The following is a 22,217-nucleotide window of genomic DNA, read 5'->3' as shown; positions in this document are numbered from 1 at the left end:
GTCAGGACTGTCTTATGAAGAAAGACTGGATAGACTTGGTTTATACACTCTAGAATTTAGGAGATTGAGAGGGGATCTTATAGAAACTTACAAAATTCTTAAGGGGTTGGACAGGCTAGATGCAGGAAGATTGTTCCCGATGTTGGGGAAGTCCAGGACAAGGGGTCACAGCTTAAGGATAAGGGGGAATTCCTTTAAAACCGAGATGAGAAGAACTTTTTTCACACAGAGAGTGGTGAATCTCTGGAACTCTCTGCCACAGAGGGTAGTCGAGGCCAGTTCATTGGCTATATTTAAGAGGGAGTTAGATGTGGCCCTTGTGGCTAAGGGGATCAGAGGGTATGGAGAGAAGGCAGGTACGGGATACTGAGTTGGATGATCAGCCATGATCATATTGAATGGCGGTGCAGGCTCGAAGGGCCGAATGGCCTACTCCTGCACCTAATTTCTATGTTTCTATAAGGCGCTGGTCAGGCTGCATTTGGTGCTATTGTAAGCAATTGTGGGCACAATATCCGAAGAAGGATGTGCTGGCTCTGGAGAGGGTCCAGAGGAGGTTTACCAGAATGATCCCAGGAATGAGTGGGTTAACATATGATGAGCTTTTGACGGCACTGGGCCTGTACTCGCTGGAGTTTGGAAGAATGAGGGGGGACCTCATTGAAACATACAAAATAGTGAAAGGCCTGAATAGAGTGGATGTGGAGAGGATGTTTCCACTAGTGGGAGAGTCTCGGACCAGAGGGCACAGCCTCAGAATTAAAGGACGTTCTTTTAGGAAGAGGATGAGGAGAAATTTCTTCAGTCAGAGTGTGGTGAATCTGTGGAATTCATTGCCACAGACGGCTGTGGAGGCCAAGTCAGTGGATATTTCTAAGGCAGAGATTGATAGATTCTTGATTAGTACGGGTGTCAGGGGTTATGGGGAGAAGGCAGGAGAATGGGGTTAGGAGGGAGAGATAGATCAGCCATGATTGAATGGCCGAGTAGGCTTGATGGGCCGAATGGCCTAATTCTACTCCTATCACTTATGACCTTATGACATTCAGAGATACAGGGTTGAAACAGGCCCTTCAGCCCACCGGGTTCGCGCCGACCAGCGATCCCCGTACACTCGTTCTATCTTACACAGTAGGAACAATTTGCAGAAGCCCATTAATCTACAAACCTGCACGTTTTCGGGGATTTGGGAGGAAACCGGACCTCCCGGAGAAAACCCACGCGGGTCACGGGGAGAAGGTACAAACTCCGTACAGACAAGCACCCATAGTCAGGATGGAACCCGGATCTCCGGCGTTGTAAGGCTGCAACTCTACCGCTGTGCCACCGTGCTGCCCTGTGAACACTACCAAATACAATGCAAATGAATGTATGTATAGCCGTTGGGGAAAGTCAGAAGCATTTTTGCAAAGTTTTGTACATATTTTTTAGTTTAGTTTTAGAGACACAGCGCGGAAACAGGCCCTTCGGCCCACCGATTCTGCACTGACCAGCGATCCCCGCACTAGTCCTACACACACTAGGAACAATTTACATTTATACCAAGCAAATTAACTTACAAACCTGTACGTCTTTGGAGTGTGGGAGGAAACCGGAGCACCCGGGGAAAACCCACGCAGGTCACTGTGAGGAAGCAACTCTACCGCGGCACCTCCGTGCCTCCCACAGTTGTGTAGTGCTCAAGAGCCAAATGGTTGCCTGAAATAAGTATTCCCGAACCTGGTTTTCATGGTTTTCATACTCCTGTACCTTCTTCCCGATTGCAGGAGTGAAATGGGAGCGTGGCCAGGGGGCGGTGTGGGCCTCTGATGATATTGAGGCCTTTTTGAGGCTTTTTTCCAGTTTTTAGAGATACAGCGTGGAAACAAGCCCTCTGGCCCTCTGAGCCAACGCCGACCAGCGATCACCTGTTCACACTAGTTCGATCCTACACACTGGGGATAATTTTACCAAAGCCAATTAATCTACACACCTGCACGTCTTTGGAGCGTGCGGGTAAACCATAAATACCGCGAACACAGGGAGAACGCACGAACTACACAGGCCCTACAATCAGGATCGAACCCGGGTCTCTGCCGCTGTGAGGCAGCAACTCTACTGCAGAGCCTACTATAGGTCCCTTCAAAGAAACATTAAACCAAGGTCATGTCTCTATTGTTGGTTCACATGCTTGATCAGTGGTGTTTTATCATTAATGTTTTATTATTATTAATGGTTAGTGTTTTCTGAGTCATTGGTAACTGTCACTGTATGTCATGTTGTTACTTGAGGGCAGAGCACCAAGGCAAATTCCTTGTATGTGAATACTTGGCCAATAAACTTACTTACTTACTTATTTTTTTCTGTTGGTTGTAACAGATTCCATGACACCATTTGAAGAAAATTGAGGTGTTGTCCATGGGAGTTAATTTTAAAACAATACTGATCAGACAATTTTAAGTGTAAGAATTATAGCTTCCCAAAACAGTGGTAACCTTTTCTTGTTTAACGTTAGATCCCTGCGGTGTTTCATGGCAGTCTCCATGACACCATTTGGCAGTTTCTTTGACACCAATACGACAGAATTTATTAAATTTCTAAATCAATGTAACATGTCAGTTTGACATGATATTTTATTCATGAAATTCACTTTAAAAGCCTGGATAGAGTGGATGTGGAGAGGATGTTTCCACTGGTGGGAAAGTCTAGGACTAGAGGGCACAGACTCGGAATTAAAGGACGTTCCTTTAGGAAGAAGATGAGGAATTTCTTTAGTCAGAGGGTGGTGAATCTGCGGCCAAGTCAGTGGATGTTTTTTAGGCAGAGATATGTAGATTCTTGATAAGTACGGGCAGTGGCGACTGGCCAGGGTGTCAGCTTGCCCAATGGCAAGTGGGCCCCTGATGAAGTGGGCCCCCTTTGTATCCTGGCAACCAATATTTTTAGACCCAGTCCGCTACCGAGTACAGGTGCCAGGGGTTATGGGGAGAATGGGGTTAGGAGGGAGAGATAGATCAGCCATGATTGAATGGCGTAGTAGACTTGACGGGCTGAATGGCCTAATTCTGCTCCTATCACTTATGAGTTATGACCTTAAATAAAAATCCACAATTGAGTCCAGAATGTCCTTTGTTCTTGAAAAAAAATACTCGTTTTGAATAAAGTTATGAGTATGATTTGTTTTGAGAATTTACCCAGAGTATTACGAAAGGCAAGTCAAAGTATTTCGAGAAACAGAGCTTATGTTAAATTTGAAAAATAACATTGAAATAAGTTAAAGGTACACAAAAATGCTGGAGAAACTCAGCGGGTGCAGCAGCATTTATGGAGCGAAGGAAATAAGTTATTTAGTTTAGAATATCGCCCTGTAAAAAAATTCCCGTTACTCAATATTCAGGCCAGTAACAGCACAATGTTACACAACGTCAGTGAAATAAACTATGTATTTTATGAATCGGGCTAGCAGCGTTAAAACGTAATTTTTGTGTTATGTGTTGATGCATCAGATTTTTTAAATTGCAATAAATGCAGCTGAAATTTTACAGCATTGCATCGAAACTGATCCGGTGGCATGTGCGCTGTTGAATGTTAGTTGCACTGCATTCTACAAGGTGCATTCTATAACGTCCGATTGCTGTCCCGAACATTTGACGCCTGGAGATTTAGGAAGATCAACCGCTTCCCGTCACACACGAAGGATGTGGTGCGGTATTTCCGCTCCGCAAGTGACATCTCACCTTGTGATTGACAAAGGCGCCCGCCTTGGCGCGGGTCAGAAATATGGGCAGCATCCTGGTTAAATGCGCGGTGGCGGACATGGCCATTCAGTGGGCACTCTGGGCTGTGTCGAGCATTCTCCAAACCGAAAAGTTTTTTGACTTGGCAGGTTGGTGCTGTGTTAGTGGGGACGAAGCGGCAACGGGGCACTGCCGTGGTCGGGGAGGTGATATATACAAGGAAATGTACAAGGGTGGCCCCGCGTTGGCGGGAGTAATTCACCAGGTGGTTGATTTCATTTCTCTCTTGCTGATGCTTTTCCCCTCCTCTCGATTTTTGAAGGAGTTCGACCGGGGCTTTTTACGTAATAAGTCTGTTTGGATGTTATGAAACATCTGCTCGGCCCAAAACTTGTGTCCGCCAGTTGGTGAAACTTTATTAAACTCAAATATCCTATCAATTTATGACAGAGAAAAAAAATGTAGTGTTAGGTTTCATCACTTCGACGTTGCTCATTATGCTTTTTAAATACATGAACAATTTAGGCCGTTTTCTTCAGAACAGCAGCGAAGAAGGGAAGATTCGATCAAGCTTTAGCATGGCGAGACGAGAGGCCAAGTTTTAGGGGGGGGGGGGGGGGAAAGCAATTGCTGATTGAATGGAAGAGAGGAGAACATTTCACCAAGTGATGAAACCTAATGCATTGAAGGGCAGGGAGAGCAGATCCCAAACTATCAACCAGCAGGAAATTCCACATATTTGTAAAGGGGAAAAAGGAAAGGAGCAGCAAGTTTAGTTTAGAGACTCAAAATGGAAACAGGCCTTTCGGCCCACCGAGTCAATACCGACCATCGATCACTCATCTGTTAACCCACTTTCTCTACACACTAGGGACAATTTAAGCCACTTACCTGCACGTCTTTGGAGTGTGGGAGGAAACCGGAGCACCCGGTGAAACCCCACGCAGGTCACGGGGAGAACGTACAAACTCCGTACAGACAGCATCGACAATCAGGATCGAAACCAGGCCTCTAGTGGTCTAAGGCAGCAACTCTACCGCTGCGCCATCCTAATTGAGAGAGCAGTGGAGTGATGGACCAAATAGCACCACCCCTCATCCCCACCTATGCTATGGTTCAATTCCGTACATTTTTAGCTAGAATGTTGGTTGAACACAATATAATAAAAAGACCTTTAAAGCAGACGAGCACGTGTGATTTCAATACCATTCACACCAAGGATTAACACCCATACTCAGGATCGAACCCTGGTCTCTGGCGCAGTAAGGCAGCAACTCTACCGCTGCACCACCTTAAAAAAAAATTGGGATTAAGATGCAGATTAGCCACGACCTAATTAAAAGACTGCACTGCAATGCTGAGAACTATATTCTGCATTCTCCCCTTTGTCCATTGCACTTAAGTTTGACTGTAGAACTCAAGATAAATAAATAAATGATGATAGATATCTTTCAAGTTCTTTGAAGATAGACACAAGGTGCTGGAGTAACTCAGTGGGACAGGCAGCATCTCTGGAGATAAGGAATGGGTGATGTTTCGGGTCGAGACCCCTCTTCGCTGCCATTAACATGTCGCTCACCTCTTTTACAGGTTCTGGAACTTTCATCATATTGACCCACCTGAGTTATAGGTGGAACGGCACGAATTACCTGAGACAGCGGATACAGGCGGCATTGGTCACCACATGGGGCTTGAGGTGAGAGTTAGGGGAGAGAGTTTGATTCCACATAAAGCTGTGTAAAATCTTGAGGTGGAATTGACAGGATGAATGCAGAGGCTTTTACCCAGGGAAGAGGAAACAAAAACCAGAGGACAGAAGTTTAAGGTGACAGAGGAAAGTTATAATAGGGACATTATTTTCACTCAGAAGGTGGTGGGTGTATGGAACGAGCTACCAGAGGAGGTAGTTGAGGCAGGTATAACAGCATTCAAAAGGCACTTGGAAGGGTACCAGGATAGGAAGAAGGTACACAAAAGTGCTGGAGAAACTCAGCAGGGTGCAGCAGCATCTATGGAGCGAAGGAAATAGGCAACGTTTCGGGCCAAAACCCTTCTTCAGACTGAGCACAAAAGTGCTGGAGAAACTCAGCGGGTGCAGAGTAGGAAGAGTTGAGAGATATGGGCCAAACACAGGCAAATGGGACTAGCGTAAATGGGGCATCTTGGTTGGCATGGTCTTGGACAGGATGGGCCGAAGGGCCAGTTTCCATGCTTTATGAATCTATTACTAAATTCAGTTGCACTTTGTAACATGTGCTTAAACATGCCTGACATAAGTCCCACCATCTGTGAGCTTCATTATTGTTGCCAAGTTATTTTTGTAAAATTAAAATAAAAAGATGAAGTTAAATGGAGCCATGGTTGGCCAAAACTTGATTATTATTTCTCCACAATGCTTCAGCAAAAAGCCAGGAAATCAGTAATTCTGGCCAGACTTTGACCAGGACTAACTACATAAAGTTCAGGCTAAAACTCTTCAAAACAACAATATAAATGGGAAGTTATGCAGTGGAGGAACCAATCCACCATAATGAATAAGTACTTTTTTCTCCGATTGCAGACTGGGCTTGTTTCTCCTCTTAAGAATGCTAAAGGAAGGCAAGGATCGACGCTTCAATCAAGTACGCAACAACCCTAAAACTTTCTTTGTTTATTGGACTTTTCAAGGTGAGCTTCCTTGGAAGTTGAGGGGTTCCTTCAGCCTATTGCCTGTCTTCCTCTAGCGGATAGGGTGGTCTACCACTGAGTCCAAGTCCAGGTAGTTTGGAGACACCAATTTTTCCATGTCATTAGTGATAGAAGAATTAGGCCATTCGGCCCATCATCTACTCTGCCATTCAGTCATGGCTGATCTATGGCTCCCTCCTAACCCCACTCTCTGGCATTCTCCCCTTAACCTCTGACACCCATGCTAATCAAGGCATTTGGGGACAGGCAATAAATACAGGGATGCCCACATCCCATGAACAATTGAAAAACATACATTCAGTAATGATCTTTTATGTCATTATATTCCATAAGAAATGGGGCAGATCATAGTTAGACTTAGCCACCAGTGCAGTCCTCTATATACATGATTTTCTACATCCCACCTCACAACTCATTCACTTCTGTTCAGTTTAAGGAGACGTTGAGAACAGGTAACAAATGTTGGCTGTGCTGGCATCATATACTCCCTCCGAGCAAATTTTAAAAAAAAGGGGGGGGGGAAGAAAAGGAGAGCATGCAGTGTTTGGTTCCAGATCAGCCATTCCCCTTTAATGGCAGAACAGACTCAAATGTTTTGTTGAAATGGCCAGCCCCTGTTCCTATTGTTTTTGCTTTCCAGGTATATGGATCTTTCTCACACTCCTCCCAACGCTAATTTTAAACACTCAGGAAAGGGATACGCCTTTGTGTGCCCGAGACTTCACTGGATGGGTAATCTGGACATTGGGCTTTGTTCTGGAAGCAGTTGCAGACCACCAGAAGTGGAAATTCAAAAGTAATGTTAAAAATGCTGTGAGTGCATTTGTACTATACTTTCAACGGGCTTGTGTGAGATTGTATACAAATCAAAGATAGCATGCACGTAGTAAGCAATAAGAGCAAATAGTGTATTAGTCTTTACTATAAAAGGATATTACACAACTAGCGCAGTAGCTAGTTTTTAATTCTTTAAAATACCAAGTTGCACTTGATTAATGCTTGGGATAGCAGATTACATAGACTGGGACAACAGCTGCTAGAATGTAGATTTCATTTTTAGCAGTTATGAAAAGTTAACAGGATTGGATGGCGGAAGGATGATTTCTCAGGGGACTAGGAAAGGTAATCAATGTATTTGGGCGGTAATGAGTGGTTTTACGCAGAGGATCATAAACCTTCATAATTCTCTACCCAAGGCTCAGTCGGCGTATATTCTACCTCAGGATCAATAAATTTCTTCAGTAATGAAAGAGGGAAATGAGGATTAGTCAGGAAGACATTGAACTGGAGAATTAGCCGCAATCTTGACAAGTAGCAGAACGGGTTCTGATGGGTGAATAGCCTACTTATTTTGTAAAACTAAACTAAAACGGGTCAGTGGATATTGAAACAAGTATAAAGCCACGTTCTTGCAAAGATGTCACAGCCATGTAATTTTCTTTTCTTGCACTAGCACAAATTCATTCAAAAAGGACTTTGGGCTTTTAGTCGACATCCAAACTACTTGGGCGAAATGCTTCAGTGGACCGGCTTGTTCATCTCTGCATCTACTGTAATGACGGGAATAGAGTACATCAGCATCTTCTCGCCCGTATTTCTATGGTTCTTACTAACCCATGTCAGTGGAATTCCAATGCTGGAAAAGCATGCCATGAAGAAGTGGGGACAGGATCCTGCTTACCTTGAATACGTCAGACGTACTCCAGCACTGTGGCCGTTCAGATTTTAATGCAAGCTTCCTTCACTGTCTGCTACCCATATTCATTTTGTAGATCTTTGGGTTAGAACAGGCAGTCAATGGGTTTCTTGCTCAACAGACTGGCTTTTTAAAGCAAACGTTCCAAAAATTCAACTCGTGCTGACCCCAATCTTCACAACTGATGACAAGAGTGTCTTCAGATTTTTATGTAATTAGCTTGTTTTAGAAACCCGATGTGGAGCAAAGCAGTTATTGAGAACACGGGTGGGGTGTGGTGAAGAAGCATTTTGTCCCTTTTCCTCAGAGAGCGGTTTTGGGCCAAAATGTCACTTGAACAAAAAACAAAAAAAAAAGTTAATCGTTCTCAATGTCACCTATTTAGGAAAAAAGTGACTAATTCTTGCAACGAATGGTATATAACTTTTCATCCTCGGTGACAACTTAATTATTTTTGCAAACACTCAGGAGAGAGGACGACAATGAATAAACAACTCCCACAAATCTCAAGGAGTACATTTTAAAAGGACCAATTTAAGGAATTAGTAAGCTTTGCAGTTTGTTTCTCGAAGCATGCTACTTATGTTTACTTTTTTTTGGCAAATAGCCTCAGGATGAAATATTTGTTACACCTGCACAACAGCACAATTTACGCAAGGTCTATGGAACAGATCATGCAGATTGTCCGAAAGACATTGTTTGAAGTTCAACTGTTCAAGAAAATAAATTCTGGACTTTTACACTTAAATTTGTGCTCATTTTAAAAGACAATATTCACCGGTTCAGAGTCCCAAGCATGTATGAATATAAGTTACTAGTCAATTCTATAGGATTGCAGGGGTATATTAAAATAATCTAGCATACCACGGCCATGGATATTATTCCAATTAATACTTCCAACAATTAAAACATCAGTTTAGTATAATAAATGGTTCTGGTGAGGGTGACACTGGCAAGTTACTTGGACGCACAGGAACCAATGCCTTAGTTTGTGAAAGGTAGCACAGGAAAAGAATCAGGATTTCGGATTCAACTTTACAGAATTTGACTGCATGTTAAACTAATTAAGAGGAAACTTAAACAAGAAGTGACACACATTGGTATGTTCAAGGCAAAAAAACAGGATTGAAGAGGTTGAGAATAAAACGAGACTCATGATAATAAATACCAGTGGAACAGTTGGTCTGTAAACAAGTCTTCCAAAACTAGGGACTAAAATGTAATCTTGTGTGTCATCTACCTACAATTGGAAAATTAAATTCAGGCCTAATCACTTTAGGGCCAAGACTTGTGTGGCAGTATTGACAGTAGTGAATTTCCTTTTGTGTTGTGTAATACTCAGAGAATCCACTATGTTCTTAAACAAATTAATCCTACTCAAGCCCACTTTTGGTGCTAAAAAGTGGTTTGCAGTGATAATTTGATATGATTTGTTGCAATACCATTGTATAATGGAACAGTTACAAGGTTATAGAGCAGAATCCATTATATCCATAAGCTCATACAAGCCACATTTTTGCTAAGTGTTCATTTCCACATTTTAAACATCCCCATTTCAGTTCCTACTTTGTTTTACATGTACTCATATTAGGAACAGGTTGGAGTGTGATTGTTTTGGTAGTCAAAGAGTTTATGGGGAATGTTTCAAGATTCAGCAATGTGCGTGTATTCAGATGAGCACACCCTTAAAAAGGAAGTATTGGGAAAGGATCAAAAAAAATAAAATTATCAGTCTCGAGTGACTGCCCTCAAATGCTGTCATCTACTACTTTTAAAGCATTAACTACTTTATGGTCTCACAGATCCTCCACCCATCAAAACAAAAGGATAGCCAAGTATTGTTCAAGGTGTATTTTGCTTCGAAGTATTGATGTTCCATTACAATACCTCTCCCCAAGGGTAGAGGAATAAGTTACTTCTCCTTTTGGCACTGTCTAAGTGAAACAGAGCAGTTAACATGTTCGGATGGAGATGCACGAATCATTTAAAGAAACACTACTAAAATAAGATTGCAGACAAAAACTGGGATTGATTTTAAAGAGAATTGTTTGTGCAATTTTGATTAAGCCATATGGGAAATGTATATATTTAAGGGGATACAGTGGCACCAGGAGCTGGAATCCAGAACAAAAACAAAATGCTGGAAGTGGTTCAGGCAGCATCTGGGAAGGGAACGGACAGGTGATGTTTCAGGTCAAGACCCTCTCTGCAGACCGAGTTGTGTGGAATAAGTGACTAGAGGCGAAAAAGAGACAAAAGAATATCAGATAAGAAGAGTGAAATGTCAAGCTGGAGGGAGGAATGTGGGTGGAAGGGGAGAAAACAGCATTTGGAAGTTTGGCAGAACATGCAGATTCTAGAGCAGGACAGACCCCATGCTCAGCAGAGTGGATTTGGACACAACTCAACATTGGGATATTGACAATTCCCAGCAAGCATTCAAACTCTATACACTAGAATGTTTAAAAAAAAAATTTAACTTCAAAATAACACATTATACCATTGTGAAAATGCACTGGTCAGTGTTCCAATTTATTGAAGCAGAGCAACTTCAGGCAGAATTTAGTTCATTTACATGAGCAGACATATCCCAGTCAGGATGAAGTGATCCCACAATAAATGGAACAACTAAAAGCAAATGCAAGAGTTCATCACTGCAGTTATTTAACCAAAGTGTTTGAAACATCAGGGAATACATTACACAGGACTACAGTGAAAATGACCTACAAAGCATTTTACTATTTAAGATGGCGTTCAATTTGACGTATTCATCAATAAAGCTGCAACAATCTCTCACATCCTCAATGGGTTATGAGCACTTCAAAGACAAAAGCCTTTTCACTTTCACAGAATCCCATGGCTTCTGTTGCAAGCAAAATGAAAATGCAAACAAAAACATTTGCAGCATGCCAAGTACATAGGTATTTAACAGGATGACTCGGAGTTTGCAAAGGACATGCTTTAGCACAGCTCAAGAAAATGGAGTTATTAACAAAGGATACTACTGCACTGCTAGGGCAAATTTGAAATGGACAAGAAATCTTTGGTGCAGGCCATTTTATAATTAATCTCAAATAACCATAAGAGCCATTTAAAACAAGCAACACAGATGAGATGTTTACATGTTGTATAAAATCTACATTAATATTACACCATAATCTAGTTTAGAATCTTGACATATATATATATAACACGAGCCAATGTGCTTTTACTTTTGGTTAGAGTATTCTATTATTGGCAAATGTGTTCAAGAATTCCACACAATATATTGCAGATGCATATTGCTGCATATTACTTAAGTATATCGATGTATATTTTAAATCATAAAGATAGACATAATTCAGTGCACAAATGCTGCACTTCAATAGAGACGATGTTAGAATGTTCACATAGTCATTGTAGCGCAGACAATGTACAATGGATAAAAACCAAATGTTTCACCAAAACCCTCTGGTTAATAATGGATTAGAAAGTATTTGGATGAATCGGATTTAAATTTGCTACATCAAACATAGCATAATACAATTAGAAATCAAAGGTTTTACAAGGCAACTACTGTTAAATGGTATGGTAATCTTAAATGTGAAGACTTTTGGATCCAGTATTCTGCTGAGAGTGGTGTAAAAGTGCATTTATGAGACATTTCTCTCCTTTGATAGTTCAAAAATATATATATTGTTACATCCAGATTGTTAGCACCTAATGCACCCATAGCCACTGATGATTCAATTGGCTTTACAGCTACCGATATCGATGTAGCACAACAAATAGGCTTAAAAACAAGGATTGTTTTGTAACTGGATAAAAACTGCCAGAAGTCAGTGCTTGTCTGCAATAGATTGAAAGCCTGCAGGTGGCAAACTCAATTCGCTGGCAGTTTGCCTTGTGGTACACTCCCACTAAAGGTACAGAGAGGAAAGACATAGCCCAAGTCAAAGACCTGCTAACAGTGCAATTGCACATAATTACCCTCAAAATGTCTAACCTTCTGAGCTGCTAAAAAAAGAAAGTGCAAGCACTTACGATAATATTTTGTATGCACTCTGAGCTACAGGCAGCACTTTCTAAAATAAGTTCTATTTATTAACTCCACAAGCAAATATTTTAGAAATCTTTTGATTTACCTGCAAATATCTAGTTGTGCATTTAACAGCTCCCACAACCGTGGACTGAGAAATAAGCTTTTACTCTGACCGTTTAATGTTAATTTTCTCATAGCATCGGTTTGCAATAGTTTCATGTCTATTTAAAGTCTCAGCATTTTAAAACAAAGTACCAATGCTAACGACATCAACAACATTTAAAGGATTTCCGACTATACATTATCATCATATGGAAAGTATAAACTAATGTATTAGAATAGCTGTATTATGCAGCAGATTATAAAATACTGCAGTTAACACAATTGGTTAATGTGATGTTCCTAAGAACGTGACTGAGCGATTTTGGTTAATTTAGAATTATTTCAACATTGGAGATGCAAAAAAGGTTCCAGTTCGATTGAAGTTGATTGATGATTTGCTTTTGCTTCCAAACCTGCAAGAAATGGAAGAGCATTAATATGGACAAGGACCTTTTCTAGCAACTGGTTATGGGTTTTCCCCAATAACATTTACAGCCTTGAAATCTAAATGCAGACCTTTATAGATCAGGGTTTTAACCCTCTAAGAAGAGCTGGACTGTTGCAACACTGCGTACATGTACAGAATCATTGGTCACTTCTGCTAGGAAGAAACAATTGAGGCATGCTCAGAACGTCAGGTCAGGCCCCAATGATATACAGGGCTCCCGGGGTTAAAGGAAATGATTTGCAGATATCCAACTTCTTGTGAATTCTACCATACACTTTTAAAGCACTTCCCAAGCTAGCCAAGAAAATGTTCATGTATTCATTAATGATTGGATACTATATACTCCATTTATTATGTGTTCGGGTGCTTATTTAATGATATTAAAGAAGGATGGCACATCTATGCAGAGCAATATGATAGTTTTATATAAAACTGACATTCCCAACTTGCAGAGAAACAGGCTTATGGACATTTCTCAGGAACAGAATCCTTTCATATCCTGGGGGCTGCGTACACGTTTTAAATAGCTATTCAGAACATGGATTGCGTTTTGAATGCGGTGTTAAAATTATTAGGAGAGAGATCAAGGATCCTTTACTTATCTCTAGCTTTGGGCAAATAAATTGCTTGGACAGTGCTCAAATTCATTGGATGGATTGAGGGGACAAAGATTCACTTAAAAAAGTGATCAAGAAACACACAAAAAATAACCCAACAGGGGTCAACTATCTACCTGCATGCCAGTGAGCAGGTTAACCAACAATCTAACACCTTATTTAGGGTGCTGCAAAGAAAATTAGCTGGTGTATAGGAGATAGCAGATCAACTGTAATGAGATTTGATATATTATTCAGTATTTGAACCAATTGACCAACCAACACTTTTTTAAATCAGAAAATACCATATTCCAAGCCTGAAATGGAATTGTGCAGACAAAAAATAAAATCCTTTAGAAGGGAGAAGTGGCCTTTAGTTTACTTTAGCAGTGCGAAAACAGGACAGTGATCCCCGCACATCACCACGATCCTACACCCACTAGGGACAATTTAAAAAAATATTCACCAAGCCAATTAACCTACAAACCTGTACGTCTTTGGAGTGTGGGAGGAAACTGAAGATCTCGAAGAAAACCCACGCAGGTCACGGGGAGAACGTACAAACTCCGTACAGACAGCACCCGTAGTTGGGATCAAACCCGGGTCTCCGGCGCTGCAATCGCTGTAAGGCAGCAGCTCTACCGCTGCGCCACCGTGACCGTCCTTGTGCCACCGTGACTGCATTGGTCTTACAATATTGCCAATTCCAGCTGTTACAACAGAACATAACCAAAAATGCAAGTCAACAATGCCACAAAATTCAGATGTGCAGTGGAAAAGATAGGTCAAGGGAGAGGATAGAGCTTATGTGCAAATACATAAGACATTCAAAGGAGAGCGCTATAAAGATAATCTCAAATCACTTGTGTGCAACCCTTCAGAGCCATTTGAGTGCAAGTCAACCATTCCTTGCCCAAGAAGTGCCCCAAAGTGGACATATATGACAAGAAAATACCACTTCCCAATTACCATTTCTCCATGGACTCCAAAATACAGGAGTGGAGACTTACTTGGGAGTGGTCTTGGTCAGACTAGATTTGACTCGTGCTGATAAAGAACTGGATGAGGGAGTCTTGCCAATCATTTGGTGTTCAGGAGTGGTTAGTGGTCCAAGCATGCTCACTAAGGAAGAAAAATATGAATTAGAAGATGCAAAGATCAGGCCCCAAAGTAAAAGCTATAGGCTGAAATTTGAATGGATTTAGGTTAGTTACTTTTATTACTCTCTGTGGAAATCTAATATCACGTGTCTGCATTAAAAGCAAGATCTGCTCACAGACAACCACTATACCATTGATCAGCTCCATCAGGTGAATCCTCCGTACATTGGCAGAGACTTCGTCTGGAAAATCTGCAGTGTCTGCACACTCAGAAATATCCCATGCATTACTGGAGCAATTCCAGAGGCAAGCAAATTTGAGATCAAGTGTGAAATAAAGGAAGAGGCAAACATACAATTTTACTGTTGGATACTTTTGGCAGCAAATTAAGATGAGTCAATGTGCATTTGAAATGATCTTATTAATCCACCCACTTGGCAGATATTACCAAACCAGACTGGGATGCATCCGGGAAAAAATGCTTTCTGCGGCACATTTGTAGAAAATGGTGCGGGTTGTTGGGGACATGCTGAACTTCTGTAGTATTCTAAGTAGAGGTGTTAGTGTGCTTTCTTGGCCATAGCTTCAATGTGGCTGGTCCAGGACAAATTACTGGTGATATTTATTCCAAGTAACTCGAAGCTTTTAAACATCTACTTCAGCACCATCAATGTATACCAGGGTATGTGTACTGCTACAATTCCAAAAAGTCAATCTCTGTCTCCTTTGTCTTGCTGACAGAGAGATTGAAGTCTTGGCACCAGATTAAAAGGTCATCAACCTCTTTTCTGCATTGACGCATCATTATTTGTTATCCGGCCCAGCACAGTGTCGTCTGCAAACTTATTTGACCGCAGTCATGAAAGCATTGTAGGGGGCTGAGAACGCACCCTTGCAGGGCATCAGTATCGAGAATTGTCATAGAAGATGATTTGTCACCTATTCTCGCTGATTGTGGTCTGTTGATCAGGAAGTCGGGGGATCCACTTGCACAGGGGAGCACCAACTCCAAGTTCCACGAGTTTGGAGATGAGCTTGCTTGGTTGTTCACTTCAATCAAATCTCCTCTCAACCTTGCTTGTCCCAGGAACTACACGAGCCTCTCCAGTCTAACCGTACAGTTGAAATCCCTCATCGGTGGAACGATTCCAGGAAATCTCTTCTGCTCCCTCCCACTTTCATAAATTTCCTAAAGTGAGCCGACTAGCATTGTGCAATATTCTGGTTTCACCACAGCTGATTCAACAGACCAGCAAGTGCTCCATCTTGCTTCAATGCAACTTAATTGTTTTTGCACTCAGTCAAATGTCTGCTGTGACTGTCCATTCAGGCAGTCTCTCTGCCCAATCCAATTTAGTTCAAACAGAGTGAAGTAATGCCATAGTTGTCATGTGGGTACCACCAGAACTGCTGTTAAATGACAGCCTCATAATAAATTGGATAAATAACATGCAATAGACTAAGGCCATTCACATTACAGACAAAAACTAGTGCATCTCTTCTCATCTTTAGGAGATAAACGATGTGAACATTTCCTCTCAAATACAGAAATCAATTTACCAACTAACGATTACTTAAATTGGCAGAAAATAATAAAACTGCTTAAAGATCGACTTCGAACACAACCAGTTGTCTATCGCTATGGAACTCAGATTAAGATAGCAACATGTCAAGACAAGAGTGTCAGACATCACACTTGAAGACCCCCCCCATCCTCACATTGGTGAACAGCACTGATATTTTGGATACAAAATTCCACAAACAAGACGGTTGATCATGGTACAAGATTGATACTTGCATAGATACATAGAAAATAGGTGCAGGAGTAGGCCATTCGGCCCTTCGAGCCTGCACCGCCATTCAATATGATCATGGCTGATCATTCAACTCAGTATCCCGTACCTGCCTTCTCTCCATACCCCCTGATCCCTTTAGCCACAAGGGCCACATCTAACTCCCTCTTAAATATAGCCAATGAACTGGCCTCAACTACCCTCTGTGGCAGAGAGTTCCAGAGATTCACCACTCTATGTGAAAAAGTTTCTTCTCATCTCGGTCCTGAAGGATTTCCCCCTTATCCTTAAGCTGTGACCCCTTGTCCTGGACTTCCCCAACATCGGGAACAATCTTCCTGCATCTAGCCTGTCCAACCCCATAAGAATTTTGTACGTTTCTATAAGATCCCCTCTCAATCTCCTAAATTCTAGCGAGTATAAGCCAAGTCTATCCAGTCTTTCTTCATATGAAAGTCCTGACATCCCAGGAATCAGTCTGGTGAACCTTCTCTGCACTCCCTCTATGGCTATAATGTCCTTACTCAGATTTGGAGACCAAAACTGTACGCAATACTCCAGGTGTGGTCTCACCAAGATCCTGTACAACTGCAGTAGAACCTCCCTGCTCCTATACTCAAATCCTTTTGCTATGAAAGCTAACATACCATTCGCTTTCTTCACTGCCTGCTGCACCTGCATGCCTACTTTCAATGACTGGTGTACCATGACACCCAGGTCTCGCTGCATCTCCCCTTTTCCTAATCGGCCACCATTTAGATAATAGTCTGCTTTCCTGTTTTTGCCACCAAAGTGGATAACCTCACATTTATCCACATTATACTGCATCTGCCAAACATTTCCCCACTCACCCAGCCTATCCAAGTCACCTTGCAGTCTCCTAGCATCCTCCTCACAGCTAACACTGCCCCCCAGCTTAGTGTCATCCGCAAACTTGGAGATGTTGCCTTCAATTCCCTCATCCAGCTCATTAATATAAATTGTAAATAGCTGGGGTCCTAGCACTGAGCCTTGCGGCACCCCACTAGTCACTGCCTGCCATTGTGAAAAGGACCCGTTTACTCCTACTCTTTGCTTCCTGTTTGCCAGCCAGTTCTCTATCCACATCAATACTGAACCCCCAATACCGTGTGCTTTAAGTTTGTATACTAATCTCTTATGTGGGACCTTGTCGAAAGCCTTCTGAAAGTCCAGAACCAACACTGGTTCTCCCCTATCCACTCTACTAGTTACATTCTCAAAATACTTGATCTTTGAATAGTGCCACAAGATCATTAAAGCATCCCACAAATTATTTCAACCATTAAAAGATATACTCAAATGCACACTAAAACAATGCAGAAATCCATTCTATCAGAATAAACATTAAGTGGTACCTTTTACTTCAGGAGTGCTGTAAGCATTGGAGTTTTCAATTATATGATTTGGATGCATGTTCTCCTGCTCCACCATTGTAAACTGGCTCCAGTATTCCACTGGCAAAGACAGCAAACGTTCAACCACCTAACAAAAAAAAACAAAACAAAAAAAAATCTTTAAGGGTCCAGACTAGAAATGTTGTCCGTCTCTCTTCCCCCCCCGCCCCACCACCAGAGGCTGCCTCCAGCATTGAATTTTTATTAAAAAGATGCTTTTGATCAGCCAAGTTCTAAAAGAGATGCACCCACAGTGCCTGCTTGCGATCATTTTGTCAAACCTTTTGGCTTTGATTAATGATCGCACCAATAAAATTGCTAAATTAAATTCTGGTCAAAAGATTTTGCTCGAGTAATTCCATTAGCCTATAGCAGCACCATGCCCAAGAATATTGCATGCGGCACTATGCACAAAGTGGCAACATTAGATGAATTTCCAACAAGACGATTCAGAATGTCATCACCCTTGTGCCTAGAGTGCACTCTGAATTAGTGAAGGCAAGATGTTGGAAAGTTAACAGTGCAGAGAATTTCAGATTCTGTCTACTGGACGTTTTGTTCAAAAATATATTCAAAAGCACAAACAAGCATTTTATATCACTCTTCCTGAACTGGTGTTGAAAAAGCACAATACGTACCTTTGGTTGTTGCTTGGTTTCCTGCAGCATCGCCATGGGAGATGGATCAGGTATGGAAAAACCCACAATTGTAGGACCAAAGACCCTGGCCAAGTTGGTTATATCCATCTTGCAGTGCGGACTGTTGGCTACTCTAGAGAAAGAAAATGGAGTTTGGATTTTCATATCAAAAGGGAACAAAAATTGGCTACTTTACAGCACTACACAGGTTTGGAGGCACTTAGCCAGTTAAGAGATACATACAACTAACTAAGATACATTTTCAGCTGACTTAAAAATAACTTCAATTAAAATGACTCAATAGAACTCAGGATCAAAGGCTCTGAAACATGCAGATAACATTTCTGACCAAAAAATTATAAATGTTTCAAACTAATTATTTCAAGCAGTGAAGCTGTCCAAATCTGCACAACTGTATCTAAAAAACATTATTCAAGAAATCTGAATATATAGAAAAGATTCAATATAGATTGCATAAAATATCCAAATCTAACTGCTTGGAGAAAAAGTAACCAGAGGGTCGAGAATTATAACAGAACAATACCGCACAACAGACCCTGCAGCCCACAATGTCTGTGCTGAACGGATGCCATGCTAAACTGATTTCATCTGTTTGTACATGATCCATATCTCCTCTATTCCTTGCACTTCCATGTGTCTATCTAAAAGTCTCTTAAACACCACCATTGAATCTGCCTCCACCACCAACCCTGGCAATGTGTTCTAAAAAAAGCTTGACCCACACATCTCCATTCAACTTTCCCTCTCACCTTATAGCTATGCCCCCAAGTGTTAGAAATTTCGACCCTGGGAAAAACGTTTAACTGTCTATCCAATCTATGCCTTGCATAATTTTATATATATTTCTATCAAGTCTCCCCTCAACCCCTGATGTTTCAGAGAAAACATTCCGAGTCTATCCAACCTCTCCCTGTAGCTGAAAAGCTCTAACCCAGGCATGAGATTTGCTACTTTAAATCTCAACCTGTGACGGCAAGAAATCAGAACACTTACAAACTACACCGCCTCACAACCAGAGGGGATGGTGAAAAATGTCATGGTGCAAGGCAAATACATCACTGTATTTCACCAAATTCTCAGTGCTGCATTCACTCCCTGCAAAGACTAAGCGACAGCAAGAGCGGAATAGAGAAAAGGCGAGGAAAAATATTCATGGCCAAAAATGAGAATTTGGACACATCCAATCCGTATTCTGGGCTACAAATGTTTTGCTCACGAGGCCAAGACAGATACTGCAAAGTTCCGGGGAAAAGGGAGTCAACGTTCTGAACAGATAGTAAGGCTGAACATACCTCTGCAGGTGATTGACCAGAAATGCCATAGTATCTCTATTGGGCTGTGGCAGCTCACTGATTGTCTGGTACATTGCTGCAATGCTGTTATCATCATCGGGGATTTCTGCAGAACGAGGCACAACATCGGTGAAATAATTAATACAACATCGATGCCCATGGGCACAGATTAGTCAGAAATGCTGAACTCTTACTGGAGAAGTGAATTACATATGCATCTCCCAAGACAGAACATATGCAGTTTCAGTCTATATTGCATAGTTTCATCCCATCACCTTTTCAAAAGAACAGAACTATTGATGCAACACATCACCATCTAGGATTAAAGGATCGATTTTAGATAGGCCAGATAAACATGTGGCTCCCCAAATATAACGTGCAAACTTGCTTTAAAAGCAGATTTGAAGATCTTTAATGTAAATGCTTAGACAGCAAGGGAAAATCAGAAGAGACTAAAGAAACACGACTGCTTTCCACTTAGGAATTGATACTCTATGTCTTTTGTACCCAATGTTAAAAATCACAAAATAGGATGAAAGCATGCCTTTAAATCAACTAAATAGCAGCCTAATCTGTCTTTTTTTTTTTTTTATAAATAAACTTGAATACCAGCGTTACTTTAATTTGCATAAAGTTTCCACAATATGCCAACCAGTCATCACTCAGTCATGCCAACTCCTCTCTGGGGTTTGATCAGAAGCAGGAGCTAGACTTTGGGTAGTTTGGCAAAAGGCAGTTTCTAAAATGCAAGCAAGCTACCCAACCACAGGAGGCACCACAGCAGTCAGAATATCAACACATACAGATGCTTCCCAGCAACATCAAGAATTTGCCTGGTTGGCCATCCCTATGCTAACCGAAAAGAGGTCAAGATTAATTGCAGTCATATTAGTTGACTAAGCGAGATCTGGCAGCATTCATTCAATGTCAAAACTAGGAACTTGGTTGAAAGAGAAGTTCCATTTCTTTGAATTTACTGATGCTGTTCATTTCTCAATGATCGGCATGATAACTAAAGACCTACAAACCTGCTGCCTTCACAAATGTCGTATACAGTTTGAAAGTGACAAGAGGTTCCTTCAAATTCCTTAGGAAGTCCTTCAGAAGCCCACAGATGGCATGGATGTCATCCACTTTACTGAGCAGAGGCAAATTCTTTCCTTTCAAATACTTCTCCTTCAGTTCTTTCACGGTACGGTCACATCCAGAGATTCTGTATAGACCAGTCTAAAGGAGACAAGAATTACATGTACTGTACATTGAAACCCAAACTTAAAATTGACTTGAAAATCTTCAACGTGGTTTTCAAAGGATGCGTTGCTATGACAAATGGCTCAATTAGTACTAAATGTTTAACAGAATGCCAATGGGATCAAAAATGGAACCAGGAGCCTTGGTATCCCATAAACCCCATTGATGATACAGGTGGTATAGTTTTGAAAGTTACCAATTGTTGATCATTCAAGCTACATGTCCCTTAAGACGGTAGTCCATTACAACAAACGTCCATGAGCTTGTACTTCCAGCATAATCTAATTATGCACAAGGCCCAAATGAAAATGTGTTTTATTTTAATTTTTTTAATAATTTAAAAGGCTCCGTGGATCAGAAGTGTAATACCACTCAAAAAAAAAATTGTCCATGCACTATAAATCAGAGTGGCAAGAGCCTATCAATGTTTCACCCCCATTAAGCCTGATTTAGTCAGGATTGAAAAACTATTGAAAGTCTGAATCTGAATCTATTGCATACAAGTGCTAAGAAAATGTAATACCAGTGTATGAAAGTTCAGTTAGGAGAAATAAGGAAATATTTACAAAAAATTAATCCTACCTCAGTCAAGCCTCTCTGTTCAATTTCATTGATACAATGCACCACAAGAGAAGGGATCATGGGAGAGGTTTGAGGGGTGAAGTCAGCCAACACTCCCTAGAAGCAACACAAATTCAATGAATATTTCAAAATAACTACCAGAACATTAGAATATAGGACATTTGAGAGTACTTGTACAATTGAGGCAAAGGAACCGTAAATAGGATTTACGAAAGGTAAATCATGTCTGACGAATCTTATAGAATTTTTCGAGGATGTAACTAGTAGAGTGGATAGGGGAGAACCAGTGGATGTGTTGTATCTGGACTTTCAGAAGGCTGTGGTCCTTTTCACAATGGCAGGCAGTGACTAGTGGGGTACCGCAAGGCTCAGTGCTGGGACCCCAGCTATTTACAATATATATTAATGATCTGGATGAGGGAATTGAAGGCAACATCTCCAAGTTTGCGGATGACACTAAGCTGGGGGGCAGTGCTAGCTGCGAGGAGGATGCTAGGAGACTGCAAGGTGACTTGGATAGGCTGGGTGAGTGGGGAAATGTTTGGCAGATGCAGTATAATGTGGATAAATGTGAGGTTATCCACTTTGGTGGCAAAAACAGGAAAGCAGACTATTATCTAAATGGTGGCCGATTAGGAAAAGGGGAGATGCAACGAGACCTGGGTGTCATGGTACACCAGTCATTGAAAGTAGGCATGCAGGTGCAGCAGGCAGTGAAGAAAGCGAATGGTATGTTAGCTTTCATAGCAAAATAATTTGAGTATAGGAGCAGGGAGGTTCTACTGCAGTTGTACAGGGTCTTGGTGAGACCACACCTGGAGTATTGCGTACAGTTTTGGTCTCCAAATCTGAGGAAGG

At 41.4% G+C, this 22,217-nt stretch overlaps 2 protein-coding genes across 6 annotated transcripts in view; one reads left to right on the top strand and one right to left on the bottom strand.

The window, feature by feature from the left end:
- The first annotated feature begins 3,577 nt into the window (after positions 1 to 3,577).
- LOC116968728 lies at positions 3,578 to 8,848 on the top strand. Its single transcript, XM_033015523.1, has 5 exons — positions 3,578 to 3,865; positions 5,307 to 5,412; positions 6,277 to 6,383; positions 7,045 to 7,217; positions 7,858 to 8,848. Exons 1-5 carry the CDS (start codon positions 3,760 to 3,762, stop codon positions 8,131 to 8,133), a joined length of 768 nt encoding a protein of 255 aa, XP_032871414.1. The 5' UTR covers positions 3,578 to 3,759; the 3' UTR covers positions 8,134 to 8,848.
- A 1,757-nt stretch (positions 8,849 to 10,605) lies between these two features.
- The window catches only part of racgap1 (Rac GTPase activating protein 1), a 90,536-nt gene continuing 78,924 nt past the window's right edge, over positions 10,606 to 22,217 (bottom strand). For all 5 annotated transcript variants that reach the window (XM_033015515.1, XM_033015519.1, XM_033015520.1 and 2 more), the window contains 7 exons: positions 21,360 to 21,455; positions 20,555 to 20,753; positions 19,527 to 19,632; positions 18,214 to 18,346; positions 17,537 to 17,663; positions 14,278 to 14,389; positions 10,606 to 12,636 (listed from right to left, as the gene is read on the bottom strand). In XM_033015515.1, coding sequence (XP_032871406.1) covers positions 12,561 to 12,636; positions 14,278 to 14,389; positions 17,537 to 17,663; positions 18,214 to 18,346; positions 19,527 to 19,632; positions 20,555 to 20,753; positions 21,360 to 21,455 — 849 coding nt within the window. In that variant the 3' untranslated portion in view covers positions 10,606 to 12,560. The remainder of the gene's footprint in view (positions 12,637 to 14,277; positions 14,390 to 17,536; positions 17,664 to 18,213; positions 18,347 to 19,526; positions 19,633 to 20,554; positions 20,754 to 21,359; positions 21,456 to 22,217) is intronic.

Source organism: Amblyraja radiata, chromosome 46, assembly GCF_010909765.2.
Source record: "Amblyraja radiata isolate CabotCenter1 chromosome 46, sAmbRad1.1.pri, whole genome shotgun sequence".
NCBI classification, from domain to species: domain Eukaryota; kingdom Metazoa; phylum Chordata; class Chondrichthyes; order Rajiformes; family Rajidae; genus Amblyraja; species Amblyraja radiata.
Note: the sequence above shows the minus strand (reverse complement) of the source record. Positions and strands in the feature narration are given on the sequence as shown.

What these genes read in the sequence shown, in the direction of transcription:
- LOC116968728 (XM_033015523.1), top strand. Translation starts at nt 3,760, where the DNA reads ATGGGCAGCATCCTGGTTAAATGCGCGGTGGCGGACATGGCCATTCAG. An exon ending in GTCACCACATGGGGCTTGAG is followed by an intron (nt 5,413 to 6,276) that starts GTGAGAGTTAGG and finishes CTCCGATTGCAG; the next exon opens with ACTGGGCTTGTTTCTCCTCT. An exon ending in TGTTTATTGGACTTTTCAAG is followed by an intron (nt 6,384 to 7,044) that starts GTGAGCTTCCTT and finishes TTTGCTTTCCAG; the next exon opens with GTATATGGATCTTTCTCACA.